Source organism: Salminus brasiliensis, chromosome 22, assembly GCF_030463535.1.
Source record: "Salminus brasiliensis chromosome 22, fSalBra1.hap2, whole genome shotgun sequence".
NCBI classification, from domain to species: Eukaryota; Metazoa; Chordata; class Actinopteri; order Characiformes; family Bryconidae; genus Salminus; species Salminus brasiliensis.
The window spans coordinates 28,632,019-28,659,482 of record NC_132899.1 but is presented as its reverse complement, the minus strand read 5'-3'; the positions used below and the strand labels follow the sequence as shown (position 1 = coordinate 28,659,482).

The following is a 27,464-nucleotide window of genomic DNA, read 5'->3' as shown; positions in this document are numbered from 1 at the left end:
AGGTCACCACCAGTGCAGAGCTTGCATAGGAATGGCAGAAGGCAGATGGGAGTGCATCTGCACACACAATGAGGCGAAGGCTTTTGGAGGATGGCTTGGTGTCAAGAAAGGCAGCATAGAAGCTACTTCTCTCCAGAAAGACATCAAGGACAGACTGATATTATTATCTCTGATGGCGGCCCCTTCAGACTATTTGGGACATCTGAAAAAATGATTGTCTGGAGAAGAAAAAGTGAGTGCTGAGTACAGCATCATGCCGACAGTGAAGCATCCTAAGACCGTTCATGTGTAGGGTTGCTTCTCATCCAAGGAAGTGGATTTGCTCAAAATTTTGCTCAAGAACACTGCAATGAAAAAGGAACGGTATCAAAATATCCTCCAACAGCATGATCCAGGAGAAATTTAGTGATGAACAACAATACTTCGTCCAGCATGACGGAGAACCCTGAAGGGCTCGATGAACACAACATTGAAATTTTGGGTGCACTCCCCAGATCTCAATCTCATTGAGAACCTGTGGTCAATCCTCAAAAATAGCAACTCCAGGCACTGATTAGGCAAGAATGGGTTGCCATCAGTCAAGATTTCCCCCAGAAGCTGAAATCCAGCAATGCTAAGGCGAATTATGGAAGTCTTAAAAAAGAAGGGCCAACACTGTAAAAAGTTAAATGTATGAAATACTGATTATTTGGTCTTCAGTACACCATATAAACATCTGACTAAAGAATCTAAAAAAATTCAGTAAGTAAAATGAAAAACAACATTTGTGTCATTCTCGAAATGTTTGGCCATGACTGCCTAAGACAAGTCAAAAAATAGTAAGTAAAAAATTCAAAGCATTCAAACACCATAGAGGCAAAAGGAAAGAAAAACGCCTGGTGGGGGCAGTACTCTGTACAAGATACGAGAACAGTGTCTAGCGCTTTGTAGGAGTATGTGTGTAGCATAATTAGATCATACGCCTCCTTATAAAGACAACAAACGAGAGAGATCTTAGTGACAGGCTTTGTTTTTCCTATGCAGTAATGGAAGGCAGATTTAAAGGGGGGGGGGGGGGGGGGGGGTTGCTCCAGGGTTGTTGTGTTCACCAATTTACTGCTAGAGATGCGTCCATAGTGTTACTTAAATATGTTAAATTTAGAGGAGGCAACCAATGGCTTGATGGCTTTACTCAAAACTGGCAAAGGCGTTTCAGTAATGTCCTTGCATTTATGTTGAAAACAAGCTTTTTCATGATATTCAAAAACTATATAAAATATAAATAAATAAAAGTTTTTTACAAGAACATACATTAGATCTACTAAACCATGACAAAGTTCTACATTTACACTTGCAAAGTTCTACATTAATTAAAAATGTCTCTAATTACTGTGTAAGTTCTTCATTAAATGATTTTAGTTATGCTGATGTAGCACAATTTTGCTGAAACAGTGAACACATTTGACTTCAAACTTACTTTTATTTTCATTGTATACAAATCAGTGATCAGTAGACCTAAAACTTCAGTCAAAATGTGGAGCATTTTTAAGATGTTCAAGATTAAACATAGGCATGTCAGGATAAATAAAGTTTTTTTCAATAAAAATTAATTTTCCCAGGAATAAGTGCAAAAAATGATATTGACTGTTTTATACCACTGAGATAATGATAATAGCATAATAATGCAATCACACTTTTTTTTAAGAGCAATAATTCTTTTGTCTTTGGAATTTGAATATTAAAATGTCTATTATGTGAAGAAGCTGCTGGAGAGCTTTGGGCAGTTGTTGGGGGAGCCAAAGCATCACGGAAAGCATTTGAGAACCCATTGGCAAAAACGCAGCCAAGAAAAGCATGCACCAGAACTGGTTAGGTCCAGTGATAACAGGAGGAAAATGTAATTGTAGATTGTAATTACCTGTTTGCGTCTTTGCGAGTCCACCTGTGGTGTGAAGAGAAGTGGAATGCATATTTAGTACTTCCTATAGGGCTAACCTGTTTATTAAATAACAAAGCCCAATGTAAAGTAGGACATAAACGAATCAGACATACTTATCATTAATAGGATTGCAATCAGAGGCACAACAGGCATCTGATCGAAAGACCTCATTATGATGCCAAATATTCAAGTCTGTAAAAACAAACAAATAAGCAAACAGCTAAAGACCCACTTTAGTCTTCAGAATAAAACTAAAACTGTAAAGCAAATACTTCTTGCATGTGGTTTTTTTTTAGTCAGTGGATCTCAAAGCGGAAATCAGACTGCCTTGGTGTTCGCTCCAATCCGACTTGCAAAACACAGAGCATGAGTGTGAATCCCCCATCAGGGAATCCCTGAAGACTGTCTTGAGATGCACTAGTTAAAAGCATTTTTTAAAAAAGGTTCCCCGTGACACCAAAACTAAGTAGCTAACCCCAACATATGTAGTGACTGATAATCTCATGGCAGCTCCTTACATAGATGTCCAATTGATAGATTTATGAGAAAAAGGGGCAACCCCAAAAATGAGGTGTCAAAGCCAGGCCAGGTCAAAAAACACAAATACATGGGCAAAGGCTAAGACGAGATGAGCGGAAATGCAAGGGTCAATATCCAAATCCAAAATCCTAAAACTGTAAAACCATCTCTTACCTCAGACAGAACACGGCAAACTATTCTCAGACTGACTGAAACACTCCACCTCTCACCAAGTTTTAATGTGTTCAAGCTCACAAACCTGTTTTTTGGAAAGCTGACTAAGGGAAACCATTCTCTTATATGAGAGCCAATGTCTGCATCACTGACTGTGAAAGAGCATATGCTATATATTTCCTGCTGAAAAAAAACCCTCTCAAGCTCAAGCTGGTTATTATACTGCTTATCATGCTGGTTGATCAACATGACAACACGCTGAGGTGCGGCGACAGAACACCAGTTCAAAGATTTACCTTATGCTCTGAGATCCATCCTCTGTGGCAGCTTGGGTTCGATAACATCTCTAGGTGAGAACCAAATGGCACATATTGCTAACATTTATTAGAATAGTTTATTAGAATAGTTTCCCCCCTCTCCACTTATTACTGCTCTCAATAATAGTAAAAGAAGGACTGCTGTTTTAAGCAGGTTACCAAAGTTAGAAAATGGCTGTGATCTTGATCTCTGAAGATCATAATCTCTGTGTAGGCGTATCATACCTCTCATCTAAAAATCTGACATTATTATGCAACCTGCCAGTTCACTGTAGGCTGACCTAACATACCAAAACCCTAGCAGTACTGTACAATAACGCACGCTATAACAATAAAGTCAGACTACCTGGCGACAGCAACGAAAAGAGGGTGTGTGGGCGGGGGTGTCTTTAGATAGAAAAGGAAAATAATAAGCAAGAGGAAAGCGAAATCAAAGAGGAGATCCTAGACCGCAGTGAGATTAGATAGTAAGCCAAATAAGACTTTAGCAGAAGTCTCCTGATGCTCAAATATGTCTCCTGAGATGAAGATCTCAGAAATGGTGACTTTACAGAAGATAAAATAAGAGTTTACTCCAGGTAATTTAGAACATTTCTTATAATGCATTTCCTGAAAAATAAGTACCATGACTTACCCTGCAAATTTGCTAAAACACTTAGTTGTGATAATTAGGCCAATACAATGGGCTAGTCAATGTAAGGGTTGATACAAGGTTAAAGTTAAAGGTTACATGCAGGGTAACATTCAATAGACAACCAGCAAGAGACACACAGCAGCTCTCTAGCCCAGCAAAGTACATGGATTCCAGGAGTGGACGGAAGACATCTGGAAGCATTGTGAGCCACTCGCAGATTCATGGTATTCGTAGGTGCAGGATCATGGATGCCAGTGGACCTCTCACAGACATCATGTAAATGCTCAGTTGGGCTCATGTCACGCAAACAGGCAGGCCACGTCATTCCTTGGAAGTCTCCAGAATTCTCCTCTGACCAACAACTTGTGCCTGCAAATGGTCACCATTTGCACTTGTCGATGACGTGTTTAGGCTGAACAGTGTACCCAGCCCTTGCCATGAGACTACACCTCACACCAGTATGGAACCACCACCAGCCTGCACAGCGCCTTGTTGACAACTGAGGTCCATGGCTTCATGGGGTCTGCACCACACACAAACCCTACTACTATCAGTCTTGCCACAGGTTGCCAGTCCTCTAGGGTCCAGTTATCAACCTCACAAGCCCCCCCGTGATGCGCTGTGTCCGGTGTCATGGAGGGGCACTCTGGTGAGACTTCTGCTGCCATATTCCATGGAAGCTACGGATCACACACAATTCTAGCATCCGTTGGCGTCCAGTACCTTCTCCACTATTCCACAAGGATTGAGGAAAGTTAAATGCCAGCACAAGTTTGGGAAATGGAACGTCTTATCCATCTTGCACCCACTATCATGCCTTGCTCAAACTCTGATAATACACGTTGCCTTGCCATGTGCATGCAGGCCAGCATTCCAGCTCACTCAGAGGATAACATCTCACAACTTATACAGGCGTTCCCAAGTTGTCCTTCTCATGACGAACCTCATGATCAATTTAAATACTGCTATCATCATGACTTTTGCTGTGTCAGTGTATACAGATGATGTGAAATACTGTACAGCAAGGTGTAACACAATCCGCAGTGACGTTCACGGAAAACAATATGAAAAAAAAAGTTTTTTATTTGTGACCTTACGTCTGGAGATTACTTCCTCCTACTTCCAAGTGCATCAACATAAGCCCATATTTTCTTTGTTTTCTGTAGTGCCAGGAAGGCAGATGAACATGTATAGTCAGATTTTTTTAAGGACAGGCATGTGAAATTGAATTCCAGCCAGGTCAAGATGCTTGAGAACTGCCTGAAAAGGAGATAAAAAAACTTCAGGTATAGACCATGTTTTGGACAAATCAGCATTGCTGGAGTTCACCTCAGCATCACTGCTGGACAGAGAGTAGTCCACCAACCAGAAATATCCAGCCAACAGCAGCGTCCTGTGGGCAGCAGCGTTCCGTGAGCATTGATGAAGGACTAGAGGTTGACCAACACAAACCGTGCAGCAACAGATGAGCTTCCAACTAGGTAGGTGGACCAACTAGGTAGGAGTGGGCAGTGAGAGCACAGTTTTTAACAACTCCAGCAGAACTTCTGTGTCTGATCTTCTCGTACCACCAGCACAACACACACTACTAACACACCACCACCACTGCACTGCAGTGCTGAGACTGAGACCCACCACCCAAATAATACCTACCTGCTCTGTGGTGGTCAGTCCTGTGGGTCCTGAGCATTGAAGAACAGGGTGAAAGGAGGCTAACTAATAAAGTATGCAGAGAAACAGATGGACTACAGTCTGCAATTATAGAACTACACAGTGGTAAGAAATACTCACCACTAAAAATTATGTATATATATATATATATATATATATATATATATATATATATATATATATATATATATATATATACACACTATTTCATTAGTGATTGTCTTTCTTCTGCAAGTTGTCTAATTTGTTTATTTGCTGTAGTCGATATACAAAGGCCTGTGAGAAAATTGTGGATCTGCTTGTTATCAGAGGTCTCTTGCCTAAATTGAATACTGTCACAAGCATTTCAGTTTTAAAAATGCCATTCGTTCATCTGTTATGCTGTAAAGCTGGGTTTCATTGACTCTATTTAAACAACATATACAAAGATAATAAAAGTGGGCCAAGTACAGAGCCTTGAGGTACACCTCAGAAGGACATGCTGATCTGGTGTAACACAGTTGAAAAATATAACAGTTTGAATGTATGTATTTTAATTAAACTGATTTATTTACCAAACTATTAGGAAAAAGAAAACATATTGGAAGGAAAAGAACAAGAAGAGCAACCATGACCACTACTTAAAGTCAGCTAATCCACTAATCATGGACTTGTCTTCTGAACACGCTTCAACTTCAGTCTTACAGTAGATGGCATGCCTCTCCTCCTCAGTTCGTCCTGGAACTGAAAAAACAATTGAAGGTGTTTTCAATGTAGGTGTTCAAGCGATCGCTAAGAAGATGACAATGATCATATGATCATGAGTAACAGTGCATTATGATTAGGAAACAGTATTATCTTACAGTACCTGCTGTAAAAAGATCTTTTGCTTATTGGTGTCTGATAAGTTCGAGCCTGCTTTGACGGTGAATCGCACTGCCAGAACGTTATCTGCAGGAAGATCCACAATTACACATGTCCTCAATAAAATCCAGTGAAACACCAGGTACTGGTTCACAGTTGACAAAAAAACGTTTACTACAAGGAACACTTAATACAACAATATAACATCCTTACCTCTTGTAATTGTGTCAATCGATCGATTTACCAAGAAGGCCCAGCGCCCTGGAACGTTCACATTACTTGAATACCTGAGATTCTGAATGGTGGCTTTATTATCTGACCACAGAATTACAAAGTAGTCTGTGTGGTTTGTGTCATATCCAGCCTAAACAGACAACAGGAACGAAATGACACCAAATTCAGACTAAAGGTTTCGATTTTAGAGAGGATGGTCATGATCATTTTACCTCCACTCTGTGGCTTGTTGGAGCAATATAGCCGTAATTCAACAGCACGAAGGAAAAATTGCCATCAGAAATCAAAACCACTTGAAATGATGTTTCCTGAAAGGCAAAGAAAAAAAGTACAGACTTTAAACATACTACTGGCTTATATTTTATAGTTTTATTTAACACACTTCCAGACATTTGTTGAACACATTGAAAAATGGTTTTGGCTTATACTTAACCCCTACAAAAGTCAGCCTTGTCTGGATTACAACATGAAAGTCAATTCTCAAAGTCAAAATTCTTTATTTGTCAGCAGATATAGAAATGAAAACTACTCAGCCTCTTAAGACTACTACCTAGAAGACCAGATTTAAGTGATTTAAGGGATTTTACCCAGTTCCCTGTTAGCAAGTGACCACTCTTCCTGTCAGATTTCCTCCAGGTTACTCAGGTTGGTTGGTTGTAATTTAAGGGAATTATCAAAAATACAGCCTCAAATGTTCTCTGTGTAAAAGTAATTGGACAAACTAACAAATAATTCATATAAAGTGTATTTTTAATACTTTACAATTACAATCTCATTATTAGTAAACACCAGTGACCGATTAACTGGCAGCCATTGATGGCTATGCTATAACAGTGCCTCTGCCATGTTTGACAGATGATATGATATGATCAGTCCAATCTGACCTCTCTGTTCTTGAGTGCTGTCAGTGGTTTGAATCTAGAATAAAACCCTCTGTATGTACATTTAGGCGACTGTAGACTTTGATAGTGATACACATATCACCTTGAGAGTGTTCTTGACTTGTTTTTTTTTTCCACCAAGAAAAGAATTCGGTACCAAAATAATGATTTAGCCACAAGTAAAGTTTCTGCTCTCTCTCTCTGAACACTGCCAAGGGACAGAGATTAAGGAAGAGCTCCCAGACCCTTTAAATGCCCCAGACACACAGAAAGAGCTGGGCAAGCTCTGACAGAGGGCTTGGAATCACCTCTGAACATTTTCCTCCTTCATTTATCTCTAATAAGGAAACGGATACACGCTGCCTTTTAAAAAGGAGGTGCTGTGTTAAAATTGGCTGTAAAAACATTTTATGCAATATTTCAGTTAAACATCATAAATTATAAATATAAGGTGAAAGTCTACACTTCAAGCGCACATTGCTTGGATTATGTTGCTCATGATCCTTGTTAGTACTGCTTGACCTCAGTGCAGCTTTTAATACAATAGACCACACTATCCTCCTAGAAAGGTTAAAGAACCTTTTCAAACTGACGCTCTCAGTTTGAAAAGGTAATGGATGTATTTTCAAATTGTATAAAAATGAGATATGGAGTTCCGCACGGCACTATTTTAGGACCACTATTATTTTAAATTATACTTGTTATCACTAGGCCCAGCTACCAACATGGTGTTAACTTCTATTGTAATGCAGATGATATGCAGCTCTAGATATCAGCCAAATTTCATTACAAATCTAGATTCAAGAAAATTGAGAACTATGTTAAAGATGTGAAATGCTGAATGTCACATAACTTCCTTCTTCTAAACGATGACATCTCCTTTTGGGTCCAAAATCTGCAAGAAATAAACTGAGACTAAATGTTAACCTCAAGGCTAGACTATTTTAATGCACTATTGACATGATGTTCCAGCAGAAACCTCAGTAAACTCATGATAACTTAGATCACAGGGTGCTGGCTTCTTACTAGTTCCCAGAATTCAGAAGCTCAGAAAACAGGGGGAAGAGCCTTTTCTTAAAAAGCCCCCCAACTCTGGAATAAACTTCCAGACAATGTTTGGGACTCAGACACAAGTCTCAATCCTCAAGTCTAGGCTAAAAGCTCATCTGTCCAATTTCGCTTTTGGTAATTGTTGGTAATGTTTCCCTTCGATAAAGGTTACAGATCTAAAGGTTCATGGACACAGGGAATTGTAGTATACTGAGATTCTGATGCTGTCATCTGGCTGCTTGCACATGGTCACTCAGGTTTGTAGATGGTGGAGCGGATGCCTACCAGTATTTCAGGGTGCTCCTGTGTCTGTGTTACCTTCTGGCTCTGTCTTTTTAATTAGACTGTATTGTCTGTATTGTACTGTACCGTCAGATCTGCTGAAGTTGTTAGCCACACTCTGATAATATTTACATTCTCTGTACTCCGTGAATCCAATTCGAACAATTAGAACTTCTCTTTACCTTCTCCGGGGTAATGACTGCCCACTTGACACCGATGGAAGACTGACCCTGTTACCAGAGTTAGATCAGATGCCCACCCTTTTGCAACTACTAGCTGCCTACTGACTACATTAAAGTTTATCTGGACTCATCTAGATATTCGTTTACAAATTCCCCATTAGGATTACATAGTAATATTCTTTTATGATTATATCAGCACACCTGAATAATATTTGAGCTAAGGAACAGTCTTGTGGTAGTACAGTTACTTTTTTTTATCAATAATTGAATTGATTGTAATTATATATCATGTAGAGTTCCCCTTGTAAGTCTTGGTTCCTTGGTTTTCCTTCTCCAGCTCTGAGGAAGGTTTCCAGTGTTGCCTTTGGCTGCTTACTGGGGTATTAATGTTTTGTCCAATTTCTGTAAAGCTGCTTTGCAACAATGACAGCTGAAGTGCTACAGCGCTATAACAAATACATTTGGTTCAGCCTGATTGTATATATTCAGTTGGTTGTATATACTATGTTTGTACACTGTCAATGATCTCCTACCAGACAGTATTACTGTACTTACTGTGCCAGAGTAGCTGTAGTGTGCCACTTTATCCCAGGTTGCCACAAAAATCCAAGAGGCAGTAAAGTTGACCCCTGGAAAGTACTGGTTGATGTCCTTTGTGGCCTGAGAGAGCACATTCCCATTAGTGTACTGATTGTAGGAGATGACGCCACTTCCACGATTATCGAGATCAGCCCAGAAAGGAGCGATCATATCTCTTCCACTGTAAATATCAAACTGAGTGGGAGCGTAGTTGTCCCACGTCTGGTTAAACGTCAAGTGCCCATTGTTGTTGACCTGAAAGTGACGTCCACAAGAAACAGGAGTTTCTAAAAGAGAATTTTAAGATTTTCACACACACTTCTGCTTTAATGCTGGTAAATCCACTCACATATAGCTGAGAGTACGAGCGCCCAAAGAAAGAGAATGGACTCTGCAGGTAAATGACAGATGAGCTCCCATCATCACTGCGAGGATTCACAGTGTCTCCTGCTGCCAGCCCAAACGGGTAGAATAGTGGTGGTGACTCTGTGAGAGAATAACAGTGATTCATTGTTATAGAAATCTGACAGGGAATGAATCAGAAGTTCCATGGTTTTTATATTGAATTAGAAAGCCATCATAAAAAGGCTGTGTTTTAGCAGCCTTCATAATGGACAGTCACTCAAAGTCACACACATAAGATTTACAACATAGATGAGATGCTAAAGCCTGTGATGACCCACACAAAAGGACTAATTTCCCATTATACCAAATGTTTAGTAAGCATATTAAAGGGATCTTGTTTGACATGCAACATGACATTTCACATAAACCTATACAAAAGACATAGCAAACATCCGTGGTCTGCCATAAAGAACAGGGCAACTCGAAATCAAGCCTGTTTGGACAACCCCTTTCAGAAGTTATTTTATGAGCCAGTTTGGATGGTGGATTGAACATCCAGGGGCTTCTTGACCATCTTCAAATGATCATGCTCTCCAAACGAGAGAGTTTACATCTGTGTAACATTTTATTGAATGGCAGTGCAGGTTGGGTAGATGAAACTTCACATCACTCAAGTGCAATGCTGGCCGGCACTGGCATCTGCTGTCCGATCATCATCGGAGCAGAGTACACAAAGCTGTTGGTTGGTTGACCAGTTTGGAAAAAGAGCGCACTGGCTGACTGGACATGTGTTGGAACAGGCAGTCTTTACTCTCGCATTGTCAGGAGCATTGCATGTGATGGGGGGAGAAAATGTATGGGTTGGGTAGTTGACGATTCACATTTGGGAGAAAATGGGGGTACTGCAGATATAACTGTTTTATCCACATATTGATTTGCACAGGATTAATATACACTGAGGGTATTTTTATGGCTCATCTTACACAAGGTAAAAGCTGCTGGAATCTTGACTGGCACATTCAGATGGGACTAAAATCGGTGAGAAACTCTGGTAATAATTACATGTAAATTACATTCATGTAATTGAACCTCCTATACTGTCATACTGTCCTTTTAACACATTTATATTTCTATGAAATTCAGTTTAAGAAGCTGCACATCAAACCAAAGACAAAATCTGAGTAAATTCACCAGAGACTGCTCCATCAACACGGAAAGCCCAGCGACCAGGAATTCCAACATTAGTAGTTGCAGACAGGTTAGTGGTACTGGGTACCTGTATGTTAAAATTCTGGGTGCTGTTCTCTGTCTGATATCCAGCCTGAAAAATAAGGATTCAAAAAGACTTCAGACGACTTGTTCTCTGAATTATCATGGAACATATAGTTATAGTAAACGACTCTTACCATCCAGGTTTGTGAAGCAGGAGGAACGTTGCCATAGTTCATCAGGATAAAAGAGCGGTTTTCCCTACCAGAAATCAAGACCACCTGGACAGTCACCTCCTCCATCTTCTCCCAAGTACCGACAAAGACCCAAGAAGCAGTGAAGTTCTCGGGGAACATCCGGTTGATTTCATCTGTTGCAAGTGCTTTCAAAGAACCATTTGAGGCTTGCTGGTAGAAGATGTTTCCGCTGGTGGAATTGTCGATAGCAGTCCACAGAGGGGCGATGATGTCTTTGTTGAGATATGGGGTGTAGGCATCAATGGTGAGGTTCTCAAAAGACAGCAAACCGTTCATACGGAGCTGTGAAATGAATCATTGAAAAGGGAAGCTAAATAAATAGGTTACCCTGTTGACTGTGGGACTATAACCCTACACACGTGGACAAAATTGTTGGTACCCCTCGGTTAATGAAAGAAAAATGGTCACAGAAATAACTTGAATCTGACAAAAGTAATAATAAATAAAAATGCTATGGAAATTAACCAATGAAAATCAGACATTGTTTTTCAACCATGCTACAACAGAATTATTCTAAAAAGTTAACTCATGAAACAGGCCTGGACAGAAATTATGGTACCCTTAACTTAATATTTTGTTGTACAACCTTTGAGACAATCACTGCAATCAAATGATTCCTGTAACTGTCAATGAGACTTCTGCACCTCTCAGCAGTTATGTTGGCCCACTCCTCATGAGCAAACTGTAGTCTCAGGTTTGAAGGGTACCTTTTCCAGATGGCATGTTTCAGCTCCTTCCAAAGATGCTCAATGGGATTTAGGTCAGGGCTCATAGAAGGCCACTTCAGAATAGTCCAATGTCCAATGTTCTTCAATAGTCTTAGGCATTCTTGGGTGTTTTTAGCTGTGTTTTGGGTCAGTATCCTGTTGTAAGACCCATGACCTACGACTGAGACAAAGCTTTCTGACACTGGGCAGCACATTTCTCTCTAGAATCCCTTGATATTCTTGAGATTTCATTGTACCCTGTGCCCGATGCAGCAAAGCAGCCCCAGAACATAACAGAGCCTCCTCCATGTTTCACAGTAGGGACAGTGTTCTTTTCTTGATATGCTTCATTTTCCATCTGTGAACATAGAGCTGATGTGTCTTGGCAAAAAGTTCCATTTTTGTCTCATCTGTCCATAGGACATTCTCTCAGAAGCTTTGGGGCTTGTCAACATGTAGTTTGGCAAATTCCCGTGTGGCTTTTTTTATGATTTGTTTTCAACAATGGTGTCCTCCTTGGTCGTTTCCTGTGAAGTCCACTTTGGCTCAAACAACATCGGATGGTGCGATCTGACACTGATGTTCCTAGAGCTTGAAGTTCACCTTTAATGTCTTTTGTCTTTTTTCTGGGCTCTTTTGTTACCATTCATATTATCCGTCTCTTTGATTTATCATCAATTTTCCTCCTGCGGCCATGTCTAGGGAGGTTGGCTACAGTCCCATGGATCTTAAATTTCTGAATAATATGTGCAACTGTAGACACAGGAACATCAAGCTGCTTGGAGATGTCTTATAACCTTTACCTTTAACATGCTTGTCTATAATTTTCTTTCTAAGGTAATTGGTGATCCAAAATAGGGAGAAAATGGAACAATATTTAAAAAAAAGGTGCCAGAAGCAGACTCTGAGGAATCAAAAGACTTGCTAATTTTCCTCCCTGGCGTTCAGATGAGTTTCTGTGCAACGTCATCACAGAGAGTAAACTTCACCAATTGCAGAGAAGATGGATGGAAATTTTTAAGATTTCGAAGGGATCACATGCATTTCTATTTCAATTTAAGGCCTTTAGCAGATGCTTCTATCCAGAGTGGTTTACAAAAGTGTTTTACTGTTTTACTCTGAAAGTACCCTTAGCTAGTTTGTATAGACTAGAATCCAAAAGATCCTTCTAAGCTATTAAATAGAGAAGCCAGTATGGAGATCACAATACTCTACACTACACTTCGCCTAAGTATTCTCGGAAGAGGTGTTTCTTCAGTCTGCATTTGAAGACAGCAAGCGACTCGGACACTCGGCTGTTTGGACACCCAGTGAAAGTTTGTTCCACCACTTCGGTGAAGGACAGAAAAAAGCCTGGATTCTTGTCTTCCGCAGATCTTAAAGGATGGAGGGTCAAGTCGAGCCATGCTTGAAACTCGAAGGGCTCTTGGTACTGATTGGCTTTTGACCATTGCTATCATGTCTGGAGGGGCTGGTCAAAACTCATAACTTTGGCACCCAACATGAAGAGGGTGTAGGTTGCCCATGCAGTTTTTTTATTCTTTTACAGCGGTGCTACCGTGTTAAATCAATCTATGATTGATCAAAAATAAATCTATGCATCTATTCATTTTCCTTTCTTTCATTCATTTTTCACATTAAACCCTGTAGTGCATTAAGGCTTATTACACACTTGTATAGATGTATTATTTAGTAATTACAAGTTTTGTACAAACTGGTGGGGCTATTCTTTGGTGTCATTACAAACTTCTATTACCAAAGAATAGCCCCACCAGTTTGTACAGAAGTCTCTGTAGTTACTGATGAATATACCTTAGTGTGTAACAAACCTTGGAGAGTTAGGGGGTTAAAATAATTTATATTAAATAACAGCTGTACACAAATGGTGAGTGAAGGCTGTCCTGGATTTTTTTTATTGTAACAGGGGGTACTAGTGTTCTTGGAAGGCAACATAACTGGATCCTTTAATATTGTATCATATTTCTCTACTCACATATAACTGTGAGTGTTGTTTTCCAAAGTAGACAAATGGCTGGTCAAGCTGGATCAGTGTTGAACCTCCGCCAGCAGTTACAGCTTGCTGATTAGCACCAGATAAAACTGGGAAGAACAGTGTAGATGCTATTGGAAAAAGGTAAAAAAGGATACTTTAATGAAAGTCAGTTTGAGAAGATGAGCATCAAACCTAAAGACAAAATAAGAGGAAATTTACCCGAAACTGCTCCATTAACACAGAAAGCCCAGGTACCAGATATTCCAACGTTGGTAGTTGCAGACAGGTTGGAGGTATTGGGTGCCTGAATGGTGAAATTATGGCTGTTGTCCTCAGTCTTATATCCAGCCTGAAAAAAATGTTTAAATAAAGCTAAACATCATGGTGGACAGTCAGTCTATTTGACTGATTCTGAATATGAAGATGAATTTGCTCCTCTTACCATCCAGGCTTGTGAAGCAGGGGCGATGTCCCCATAGTTCATCAAGACAAAAGATCGTTTTTTGTCGCCGGAGATCAAGACTACTTGGAAAGTCACCTCCTTTGAGAGGAGAACAACGTTAAAGATGACTTTGGCTAGAGGAAGGGACTGATATTGTATGGACAGTCACTTACTTACCCCTGTATCAGGCTTAAATGCCCCCTTCTCCCAAGTACCAACAAAGACCCAGGTAGCTGTGAACTTAATACCACGGAACATCTGGGTAATCTGCTCGGTAGCCAGTTTGATAAGAGGGCCACTTGTGGCCTGCTGGTAGGAGATGTTTCCTCTGGTGTCAGTTTCAATGTCTGTCCACAGTGGAGCGATCATGTCCTTATTCAGACCTGACATGAAGCCATCAATACCGAGGTACTCGAAAGACAGGAAACCATCTATGCTAAGCTGAGAGAGAGAGAGAGAGATACGAGACACTGCTATCATGGAAATTGTGTGATAGTGTAAGATTTTCACAGTACTGCTGAAGACCTGCTCTCCTGATCGTAAAAGCCTCCCCAAAGCATTTTAAGAGGTTCCTCCACCGTTTCAAACTAAAGTACCTCCAAATGTTATGGGGCCCTAAGCAGATTTTCATTTGGGGCCTCCCCATACCACCACCTCAGCACCAGCTGCTTCATCATTTCATAGGCTACACTCTGTGTGTGTGTGTGTGTGTGTGTGTGTGTGTGTGTGTGTGTGTGTGTGTGTGTGTGTGTGTGTGTGTGTTTGTTTGTTTAATTGTGGTTGGTCTGGAGCAACAGATAACACCACTACCTGCTACTGAGCCACCACACCATGTGGGAGGCTGAGGTTCAATTCCCAGTCTGGGTGACTATGCTGCGCTAAATCAATAAGAGTCCTTGTGCAAGACTCCTAACACTACATTGGCCCACTGCTGTAATATGAGTAACCTACGGTCTGGATAAGAGCGTCAGCTAAATGTAAATTGTAACTTTTGCTTTTGAATTTTGGTGCTCTTGGGGGGCTCTCTGGTGACATTGAGGCTCTAAGTGTAATTCGAGTATGCCTTGGGCCGACTCTGTTTTTGGTATTTTTGGTATTTTTGTAAGGTCTTTCACTGTTAAGTCATGAATGTACATCCTAGAAACATCCTAGTCTCGGTTTGCAGAGCTTGGAGGCGGATGTAAACGCAGGTCTTTATTAATAAAAAAAGGAAGCAAAAAAGGATAGGAAGGAAGAAAGGAAGGAAGGAAGGAAGGAAGGCCAAGCTAACAAACCGTTAGCGTGAACACATGAACAAGACAAGACAAAGGAAGGGTGAAACAAAGGGGTTCTTATAGGAAGGATAAACAAGGAACACCTGGGAGTAACAAGGGGGCGTGGTTACAAAGGAGGCACAAGTGGGAACACTAATGGACAGGCAAGACTAGGACAGACAGGAACAGAGGCAGGCCAAACAGAGGCACAGGTGTGACAGAAACAGGAAATACACTTGACAAGCAACATTCTTAAAGGCACCACAAAGATTTTTTTTTGTGATGCCATAGAAGAACCACTACTGCTAAGAGACATTTTTGTGAAGAAGCAGTGAGTATAAAGTACAAAAAAAACTTTACATTGACTTGACATTGGTTCTTCTATGGCATTGCTCTAAGAACCCTTTATAGCACCTTTATTTTTAACTTACCATAAGTGTATGGTATGCCAAAGGACTGACTCAATCAATAGCATCTCTGAGAAGTATACCCTCTAATCATGGATGACTATCTGTCCAGTAGATTCACCAATTTCCACTGTACATCTGAAAAGCCAAAATCTAACATGCTCAGTCCTCCTTCCATACTTTACTAAAACTAATGATCCAAATTTCTACTGGGAATTCTGAGTGCTGGTGGAGCAGGGGTGGAGAAGTGCTGGAGGTCAGCACAGTGGAATGATTTCCACCAATGCTCTAAATGTGTTTGATCAAGGAAATCACCAAGTACTTCGCAGTACTTCACTTCTACAGAAGCGGACTTCCTCCAGAGTTAATTCTAAAAAAACTTCCTCCTGTTTCTCTAGGGGAAACCAGCTAAAAGAAACACTGGTGGAAATCTTCTACGTTTTTCTACTTACATAGAACTGTGAGTGCTGTTTTCCAAAGTAGATGAATGGTTGGTCAAGCTGGATCAGTGTAGAATCTCCATCAGCAGTAACAGCATGCTGAATAGCCCCAGGTAGAATAGGGAACCACAGCTTCGATTCACCTGCAAGTAGATTATCATCAGACATGGATTTGATTGATCCTTCACTTCACTTCACTTCACATCACTTTTAACATCAGTGTAGTTTTCCCATTAAGTATTCAGACAAGTCCATTCTGCTTTTTGCTCACACAAGCTCTTCAGAGTTAAGTGAAAGATGCCATCTACTGGTTGATGTTTACACTTACATTGATAGCATTGGCTTACAATGCAAGTGTAACACTGCCTGGCCAAAAAAAAGGTCAAAAAAGGACTGCCTTTAGCTTTAATTACGGAAAGCATTTGCTGTGGCATAAGTTTTCTGTCCAGAGTTGCATTCATTTTCCCCCAAGATCTTGTGTGGATGACGGGAGCTTTGGACCACAGTGCAAAGTCTTCTCCAGCACATCCCAAAGATGTGGCCAATCCATGTGTGAAAATGATGTTTCATTCTCCCTGAACCCTGACATTGGTATCTTGGAATATGCTCATGCTATTATGGAAGAAAAAGTCCATTGATGGAATAACCTGTATATTCAGGTAGTCAGCTGACCTGACCAACTGCAGCAACCCCAGATCACAGCACTGCCCCCACAGGCTTGTACGGTAGGCCCTAGGCATGAGACGCCTCTCTTCTTACCCTGGTGTGCCCATCACTCTGGAACAGGGTAAATCTGGACTCATCAGACCACATGACTTCTTCCACTGCTCCAGAGCCTAATCTTTATGCTCACTAGCAAGTTGAAGGTGGTTTTGCCAGTTAGCCTGACTGACAAGTGCTTTTCTTAAGGCTGCACAGCTGTTTAGTCCCTTGAGTTCCCTTCGCACTTTCACTATTAAACACAGCAGTTCTACTGCTGTTTTTCAGTGACCGCTGATCACCATTATTTCCCCTGCTGTCCTTCTGCTTGATGCATGCTAATAATCTGACCCTAGTGAAACTAATGAACATCTTTTTCACAGCATCAGGACATGTCTTTCCACATGGTTGTTTACTCACTGCATCAGTTAGGGTTAAATAACTTGCCAGCTGAAACATAACCACCCATGCAGTAATTATCCAATGGGAGTCTCTGACCTATTTGCTTAGTTAAATCCAGGTGGTGATTATTTTTTTATGTTTTGGCCAGGCAGTTGCATCGGTGGGTGAGTGTAGTCTTATCAGTCTTGTCCGAGGAATGAAACCCTAGTCTGCCACATGATGGCAGTGTTACTCACTATGCTACCAGTCCAACCGGACTAAAAAAAGCTGGAGCAGCAGTCTTAGATTTGTGGACTGTGTTGGTGGTCAGCTGTGAGTAGATTTAAGGAGCATTTCTCACCAGTCCCAGAGCACAGAGCAGTTCCTATCCCGCAACGCCATCTATAGACCAATACAGAACTGTACACCAGTCTGAATCCTGGCACCAGACTGTGTCCTGTCAAAACCGTCTGATCTGTAGACCACCTATAGCCACAGTTCTGTCAAATCTAAGGACCTCAGGAGCAGCTTTAACCTGAGCCCAGACAGGCAGTGGCGACATCTTCTGTTGCCTGCAAGGCATCTGGCATGGCAGCATGTTCAGAACAAGACTGGATTGGTGGCATCTCCAGTCTTGAGCTGGAGTAGTCACTGGCTGAGATACTGGAATGACTGTGGGCAGGAGGGTGGGGCTATGGCTTAATAATGTACAGCTCCTTCAACTGAATGTCTTTGACGGAGCGGATCTTAGGAAATTAAAGAACAGGGCAGAATTAAGGTGGATTAAGGGTCAGGTCTGTTCCAGTCCCAATTTGAAGGGTCAACCTACACCAGTGCATAGATGCAAATTAGCAATATATTGGCATTCACAAAAATAAAGGTCCAGTAAAGGCCCACATAAAGTATTCCAATGAACTATGACTAAATAAAAAGCACTTCTTACTGTGTGCGGTGACTGTTGTTGGGTTGGATTGATGAGTTACACTGCTAATATCTAAAAAAAAGAATAGATTAGTGTGAAATGGCTTTCTTTCAAGTTAACTTCAAAGGCCTATATTTACATGTGTTTCAGTGCATTACCTATGCAGTAGGCTCCGTTGCAGAAGTTTGGTTGGATGAACTCATACACATAGTAATTCCCTGGGCAAGCCTTCACTCGAATTGGGGAGGAATGAAAATAGCAGCAAAGGTTAGAATAGCTACCACAGATTGGTCGGAATACCACCCCATCTTCCAGTTGTGGGTGAGAGCCACTGAGCCAAAGTGGGGAAGTGGTGCCACAGACATTTGAACTGACACACGACTCTGGCATCTTGGCACTTTGTCCCTGATAGAAAAGCCGATACCAGCCCACCCAGTTTACGCTGGTATCACAATGTGTAGTTGTGGCGGTGTTATTGGTGCTTCTCCAAGGATCGTTCAGGATGGTGTAGTTGTAGCAGGGGTCTGCGCTGGAGTTGCTAAAAGAAACTGTCATGGAAACACAGTCAGTGACAGCTCTATCAAAAAGTCTTCAAACAGCACTCTGTTATGCTCTGCCAACTGTGGTTGATCATCTACCAGTTAATAGAGATAAGCATAAGCACACACACACAGAGCAAGAGAGACACATTTCTGCTTGCCTAACTATGTCCGGACATCACAATCCAATCATAATCTGATTACAGTGCATTTTGGGGGTGTTTACACCTACATTTCCATGAGTAAAATCTAACAGTACACAATAATCAGATGAGTTTGGTCCAGGGGGTTGGTCTGGGTGGTGGCTTGGTGGGAAGCAACAAATCCCACCAGTTTGGTGCTCCAAAATCTTTTCATGCCACGACCCATCTGTGTCCAATTATTTTGCATAAATCAATTAATGATTTGTATGCTTGGGATTGAAGCAGCAGTATGTGAGATTTGGCATTTTTTGCTACAGGTGGGAAGTGTAAGAGAGCCACCCCACTCTATACAGCAAGCTGAGAGATACAGAACCTAGACGTGCATGAAGCTTAGGAACTGAGGTGGTAGAGTAATTTAACAGAATTTTACACAAACATGACTTCATTTAGGCAGTGATTCATGTTTTTCTGTTCCAAAGAGTCCTATTCAATTGCCGATACTTCCCTACAGGAACCCGACAAGGTGTGTGTATGTGTGCATTTGGACATCTGTGTCAGCAATAGGTGCAACTTCAAGTAGATGAATGTATTCATTAGAGGGGGTGTCATTTGCACATATAGTGTAGCTATAGACTATATGCTATAGCTATAGGCTAGTAAGTGGAGTCAGGAATGAGAGATGTTGGAGTTAAAAGGTAGGGAAATGATGGGGTACTAACTTGCCAAACCCATGACTAATATATAGAGCCTATACTTAATAGCATTAGTGTGTAGTATTCAATTGGGACGCAGCCCATGTGAATGTAAGGTGTAAACAGTCTCTTAAAATATTTGATCTGATGGGCCTCTGAAGACCAACACAATTAAAAGTAAATGTAATATTTATGAGTGATGCTTAGCTCTATGTAAGGATATTGATATAATCTAAGAAAATACCAATAATCAAAAATCAAAAATAAGTGGACAGAGTCTTACTGTACCTGCGCAGTATGAAGGCCTAGGGATCGACAGGTCTGGCTTCACAAGTTTATAGACGTAGTAATTTCCTGGGCAAGCCTTGACTTTGATTGGGTTAGACGGATAATAATTGCATGAAAGTCGCAATGCACAAGATCCAATTACTCCACGAGTGACAATCCCATCCCCAATCTGGGGATGTGAACCGTTGAGCGTCAGTGGAGTATACCCACCACAAGTGACGTGGTACAAACACCACTCAGACATTTGAGCACTTTGTCCCTGGACATAAAGTCGATACCAGCCCTTCCATTCGACAAGTGTGTCATCATATCCTCTGGGGCCACTGTACATTGGTGTGTATATGCTTCTCCAGTTGTTGTCCAAGGCAGTGTAGTTGTAGCACGGGTCAAAGCTGGGGTCCGTCGCTGTGAAATATAGCAATCTTATTAAGAACAAGGTGGGGCAGCAGGAGGGATTACATCTGGACAAAAATTTACTTTATATTTACATTTAAGGCATTTAGCATTTAGCGACCACAACATTCAACACTACATTTCACCCAAGTGTTCTTGGAAGAGGAGGGTCGAGTGACTGCCGTTTGACAACCAAAGGAAATTCGTTACACCACTTCAGTGGCAGGACATAAAAAATCCTGGAGAATGTTGAATGGTGAATATACCCGTGCTGCGGCAGTTGCAGGGTCCCGCATTCTAGGAACTATGTATGCAGTGTAGAGTGGGGGTCAATGAGTATACCTGATTATGAATAGCTGGATATAAAATTAAGCTTCTTGTCTGACACAGGTTAACACCTAACACTATTTTTTCAGAGTAACAAGCTCATAGCAACTATGAAGCAGAGTGGTGGTGGCAGAGGCATGGTTTGAAGATGTTGCAGCAAGACAGTGATTCAAAGCACTCAAATATGTCTTTCTTACAGTGGTTTAAAACATATTAGAACAGGTTTAGAATAGCCCAGTCAAAGTCCTGACCTAAACCCTACTGAAACATGCAGTTTGTAGGCGAAGGCCTACAAATGTCACGGAGCAAAAAAATTCTGAAACACCAATTTTGAAATACCAATTAACTACTACAGAGCTGGTTGCAGTTAGGGTGGTTAAGGGTGGTGTAAATGGCTATTGATTAATGTTTTTTTGTTCAATTATTATCAATACAGCTTTTAGGGATTATTTATGTGTATCAATACATTAAATATGTTATTGCAGTAAAAATAAATACATAAATAAAGACAGAACCAGTACAACTGCTTACGCATGTCGGTGGTGATTGCTCCAGTTGTTGAATTGTTTGGGCTTAGTGTGGTAATATCTGCAAGGATAAACAATTTTGTAAACATTACAACATTAAATATCACTAAAATCTGTGCTGTAAATCTGTAAAGTTTCTTTATCCCTACCTGTGCAGTAAGCCAAGTTACATGAGATTGGCTTGATAAATTCATAGACATAAAAATTTCCTGGACAGGCTTTGACTTGAATGGAGTTGGAGCTGTAGTAATTATAGCAGCAGTTAGATCCACCATTACCACAGATCTGACGGCTGACCACTCCATCCTGTAACTGGGGATGTGAGCCATTTAGCCACAAAGCAGCAGAAGTGGTACATCCACTACTACACCGCTCTGGCATGCGTATGTTCATCCCATTGTAGAGAAGACGGTACCAGCCATTCCAGTTGAAGTCTTGATCACAGAGGTTATCTGCTGATCTGTTATTAGCTCTCCAGGGCTGGTCCAGGACTGTGTAGTTACTGCACGGGTCATAATCAGAGCTAGCTGTAGTCAGTGACGCTGTTAAAGACAAAAAAGCAAAAGGAAGGTATGGCTGAAGCTTTTGAGATGAAATACACAATAAAATGGGTCTATTGGCTATTGTCATGATGTTCATATGCTTCTCATCAGTGGCATCCCATTTGTTAAAATGCTATTTTCAAGTCTTAGTAGTCAGTTGAGTTTGACAGTACTCCTGGATCTGACCAACACACAGTACAATAGGATAGTTCAAAGAGCTCAGTGCAGATCTGTCAATTTAAGTCAGGACATTTTTTAAACAACTACAAATTCTTGGGAGGAGAGAGTATAAATAGGGGTTGAGTTCAATTGGCTTAAGGTTTGTGGTAGGAAAAACCTCAAGTGAATAAGTAACTTCCAAGTTCTTGGATTATGTTGGCATGCTTCTCATTTGCTTCGCATCATTGACGTCTCTTTTGCGGCTCCTTTGCTACAACCTTTAAATTCTCATTCAAGCCTCAAGATCAGTTGAGTTTGGTTGGTATTCTTGTGGTGTAAAACAGCAAACTGCCATGACTTGATAGGATGAAATACTTAACCAGCAGTTTTACAACATCACAAGCGTTAAGAGGTGGTGGAGATGTTCACATTAATGAAAATGTCTAACAACCTTGAGTCCATTGCTTCGATGTAATGAGTTACTGTCAATAAATATTGACTTTGTCAAAATTTATACTATTACAACTAAAGATACAAAAATACTAAGTGAAACTATTGTTTAAAAATAATAAGAAGTTCAGCTAATATAGCTCCTTTCACAAAACCAAGGACACTTTACATAGATAACAATAAAAGGTGGCGAGGTGGGGGTTACAAAGAATAAAAGGAAGAAAGAAGCAAAGTTTTGACCTGGGATTTGAAGGAAGACATGGTTAAACGATTACAAAAAGTATGAGACGAAGAGACAGATTACAAAATTACACACTCAATGAGCTAATGTTCGAAAAAAAACAACAGAACCAGAAACTGAGACACTTGCAGATCACTGAGCCTACATGCATACAAGTACATAACAAATCAAACATACGACCGTGAGTGTGTGCAGGGAAATCAACGCACTGAGTCCAAAGCCTTTGAAGGCATTACAGAGTTCAGTAGATAGTACACAGCTGGAGTCAACTGACCACATGGATAAAGAAAAACCTTCTGGAGAAACTTTCTAGTCAGATTAGACAAAGTTGTTGCTGTTTGGTGAGTAAAAGTGACCCGAAGAACACTGTACCAACTGTTAAGCATGATGGTGGCAACGGAACTGGATTAGGAATTGAGTAATAAAGAAGGAGGACTACCTCTGAATTCTTCAGCATAACCTCAAACCATCACCTCCCACAGTTCCTCTGGGTTCCAACAGGACAACGACACCATGCACACGTCAGCGGTGGTTATAGAATGGATAAAGCAGGCTAACGTTTTTCAAATGGTCTTTTCAAAGTCCTGACCTTAGTTCTGACCAAAGCTTGATACTGACCACCAAAAGCATGAGAACTAACTGAAAACCCCTCTGATAAGTATAACCAAGCTAGAACCAAGAGAAATGACTGAGTTAAAGGGGAGAGATTTAGTGCAATAACCTTGTCATGGGACACCAAAGGAGAAGGTGGGAATTTCTAGGTTAGAACGTTAGGTTGGAGGTAAGAGGGGCTCCAGGCATGTTCCTCCTCCCAAAATTCCAAAAGAGTTCTACACTTTTAAAGACCTACTTATCATTAACATGATTGTGATCAAAGGAATGACCAAAGGCATCCGTATCGAACACCCCATTGTGGTAAAGAATCCTCAAGACTGTAAGAAAAACAGAAACATGAACATTACTATAAATCATGGGTCAGTTTTTGCATTGCTGTCTTCAGAGAGATACAGTGAAACTGTATATAGGGCTCTTACCTTTGACAGAACACCACACACTCTTCCCAGAACTGGCTGAATCACTCTACCTCTCAAGTTTAAATGTGTTGCTAAGTTCCCAAACCTGTTTTTCTTGTAATGATTGGTGAGCGTTAATAAGAAAACACTGCAAGAAACAATTTTTTTGCATGTTCTTATTGGTGTCCAATGCGCTAATAAATGCATTCTAAAGGTTCTTTTAATTATCAACAGAGCTTAAACTATATATTATGTAATATTCTGATTTCTTAGATAATATCCTGTATTTGTATCAGTATTATAACAAACATTTACCTAAATGCCGTTTGTATACATTTTCTTTATTACATTTACATTTGCATTGAAGGCATTTAGCTCTTGCAAAAGGAAAGAAAGTACTCAGAAAGTACCCTTAGCTAGTTTGTACTGGCTAGAATCCAAAAGATACCTCTAAGCTTAGGTGCTACTAAATACAGAAGGCAGTATGGAGACCACAATACTCAACGTACACAACACTTCACCCAAGAACTTATGGAAAAGATAAGTCTTCAGTCTGCATTTGAAGACAGCGAGCGACTGAAGACTCATTTTTTCCAAGAATACTTGGGTGAAGTGTAGTACCAAGACCCAGGGGACACCCAAGGGAAGTTTGTTCCACCAGAAAAAAGTTTGGATGCTTGTCTTCCATGGATCTTAAAGAATGGCGGGTCAAGCCGAGCCATACTTGAAGCTCAAAATCTCAAAAGTTAACAAGTTCATTACATTTTAACCATTTTTTTTAAGTTAAACTGAATATGGATGTGTATGGAGTAAGCATGAGTTGTGAGGCTTCATTCAAACAAATCTAACACAAAACAAGAATCAGTGCAACCACAGAAAGTCAAAGTGAGAGCACCTGCTGCTGCCAAAAAAACAAGATTCTATGACTAATGCAAAGATCTCAAAATCCAGGGTACCGTCGCCCCATCACCAAAAAACTTTCACTCCAAGTCTGTCTCTCTACAGAAAGAATTTTCATTGGCTTCCCTGATCTTAGGAGTGCCCTGATCTTTCTTATCAATATGGCGATGTAGCGAATGTTTCCACAATGCAGTATTTATATCCTACCTTTTACTCTCTGTGCTCTCTTTATTCTGTCATTCCAGCAATCCAGCTATTTCAGGCATCCAGTGGGAAGACCTGAGATGAATCTACCCCCTATCGTAATTCTCAGTAACCATCCCAGTCTGCCTAGAAGCAGGACGCCTACTCCAACAAAGTTAACTCATCGTCATCATTGTTATTCTGAATTTATTTGCGTGGTTTGTCTGGTCATTGATCTCAATTACTGCACAAGTTTGGTCAGGGGGTGACCGTTAGCGCCACTCTTCACAGTTTAATGGTCCGTATAAGAGTTAACCAGGACAGTATGTCAAAAGAACTGGTAATTCCTTAGTTTTGCCACAGGCTTATCGGACTTCAGTTTTCAGTATTTTAGGTTCAATGGCCACTGGATAATAGGATATAAGTAGGTGTACTTTAACATCTATGTGAATTCCTACCAACACCGTACAGACAAACCGTCCCAGAAATCAGCGTCCCAGTTCACATGCTGGTCATTCTGAGGGTCACTCTAGAAAGGATTGTGTCAGTTCAGCACCATGGCAGGTCTGGTGTTTTTTTTTATCTAGTGGTAGTGTGGATGGTGTTTTTTTGCAAATTTCCTTAAAACATCTGTCAACTCCTGGAGGATCATGCCTCGCACTGGTGTTTTAGGTTGTCCATTCTCTGTTATTCTCTTAATGGCATAGCCAAACTCCATTTCCTGAGATAGACATTTCCTATAACCGAAGAAAAGTAGTAAAAGGATTACGTTCCGGGCTGGCCATTCCCGAACTCTCAATTTCCTTATTCTGGGCCATTCCTTGGGAAATTCACTGGATTTGAAGATCTTAGTCATTTTTGACAGCAAGGGTTTCCGTCTTGCACACCTGCCTTAATTGATTTCTAATATTTATGAGATCTTTTTAAACCCCTTCCCAGGCTCATCTGCATCTACAACCTTCTTTCTGAAGGCCTCAGGGGGCTCCTTGGATCTGGCCATGGTAATCTTCACCACTCAAACCAGAGGCTCCTCCAGAATCCTCTCTAACCAATGTTCTTATCATCTGCAGCTGATGTTCTGTGCATGATTCTTTTTAAAAACATTTGAAGTAGTGATAAAAACTTTTGCCTTACAAGAAAATTAATTTTTTATAAATAATGTTTAAATACATTTCTCAGTTGTATGGGTTTAGTTATGACACCTGTTTAAATATTTAATCATTAATCAATCATTTAATATTTAATCAATCATTTTATCAGTTTGTACTTTCTGAGTTGGACCTTTTTTGGTTCCTGAGCCGATTTTCTGGCTTGTTCCTCTTGTTCCATATTGTTTTCTCCTATCTAGCATCTCCTCTCCTGATGTTTTCAACAGGCTTTGTTTATGGCCATTGTCTGTTTTTGCTAAAATGTTATGTTGGTTCCATTATCATAACAGCTACTAAAGCAGGTCACCAAAGTTAGACAATGGCCATGATGTCTAAAACACTTCACCCATGACTGATTGTGGGAGTATTGAACCTCTCACCTGAAAAGCTGACTGATGGGCCTGGAACATTCTTTCTTCCCGGCAAGCCATTATGCAACTTTCCAGTTCACTTTAACCTACAGATGTAGGCTTGTCTGTCATACTGAAGTCCCAGCAGTGTACTCTGATCATCCATAACATTAACACCACCTTCTTGGTTCTACATTTATTGTCCACTATAATCTGGTAGGTGGGTCATTTGCAGACACTGACTGACCTGGTGATGGGTGTATTAGTAGTGTGTGTTGGTCTGGAGTGGTTAAACACAGTGTTTGTCCACTCACTGTCAACTCTATTAGACACCTCTACCTACCTGGTCCACTTTGTAGATGTAAAGTCAGAGACAGAAGCTCATCTGTTGCTACACAGTTTGTGTTGGTCATCATCTAATCCTTTGTCAGTGCCCACGGGATGCCGGATATTTCTAGTTGCTGGACTATTCTCAGTCCAGCAGTGGCGCTAAAGTGTTTAAAATTAAATTTGCTTTGTTTAAATGCTATGCAAATTGCAATGGATATGATCCTGTTCTATACTGGATAATAATAAGATAAGATAAGATCAGATAAGATAAGATAAGATAAGATAGTCCTTTATTAGTCCCGCAGTGGGGAAATTCTCAGTGTCACAGCAGAAAGGGATAGCAAGACACTCAGTTACAAAAATTTAGATAAATAATTTACACTATATACACAATATAAATAAGAATTAAAATAACAATATTATTTACAGCAAATGACTCTTAATTGCACATGGGGGGGGGGGGGGTATTGCACATAGTATTCCCTGAACATGAACATGTGTGTGTAGTTAAATGTGTGTGTATATGGTCCGCAGGTATTTATAAGAGTCCACACTCACGATGTTCATACCCTGGATGTTCACTGATGGAGGGGTTGTCTGCACCTGTGGAAATCCACCACCAGTTCTTTGGTCTTTTCAGCGTTTATCTGAAGGTGGTTCTGCAGACACCAGTCCACAAAGTCCTAAATCAGTTCTCTGTACTCGCTGTCCTCCTCATTGGATATGAGGCCGACGATCGCTGAGTCATCAGAGAACTTCTGGAGGTGACAGGTCGGTGAGCTGTACATGAAGTCAGCAGTGTACAGGGTGAAGAGGAACGGTGCCAAGACCGTTCCTTGAGGGGCTCCTGTGCTGCTGCCCACCAAGTCAGAGACACAGTCCCGTGCCCTGGGGTCGGTT

General features: G+C 40.7%; 1 protein-coding gene across 1 annotated transcript in view; it reads right to left on the bottom strand.

Moving 5' to 3' along the window:
* LOC140544437 (uncharacterized) overlaps positions 1-25,554 on the bottom strand; it is a 36,613-nt gene extending 11,059 nt beyond the window's left edge. Inside the window, exons 1-8 of the mRNA XM_072667959.1 lie at positions 25,506-25,554; positions 20,002-20,406; positions 18,495-18,887; positions 9,634-9,764; positions 9,261-9,539; positions 6,523-6,618; positions 6,321-6,440; positions 2,626-2,660 (exon numbers count right to left, since the gene is read on the bottom strand). Of these exons, the coding sequence (XP_072524060.1) occupies positions 2,626-2,660; positions 6,321-6,440; positions 6,523-6,618; positions 9,261-9,539; positions 9,634-9,764; positions 18,495-18,887; positions 20,002-20,406; positions 25,506-25,554 (1,508 nt within the window). The remainder of the gene's footprint in view (positions 1-2,625; positions 2,661-6,320; positions 6,441-6,522; positions 6,619-9,260; positions 9,540-9,633; positions 9,765-18,494; positions 18,888-20,001; positions 20,407-25,505) is intronic.
* Between the last annotated feature and the right edge of the window lie 1,910 nt (positions 25,555-27,464).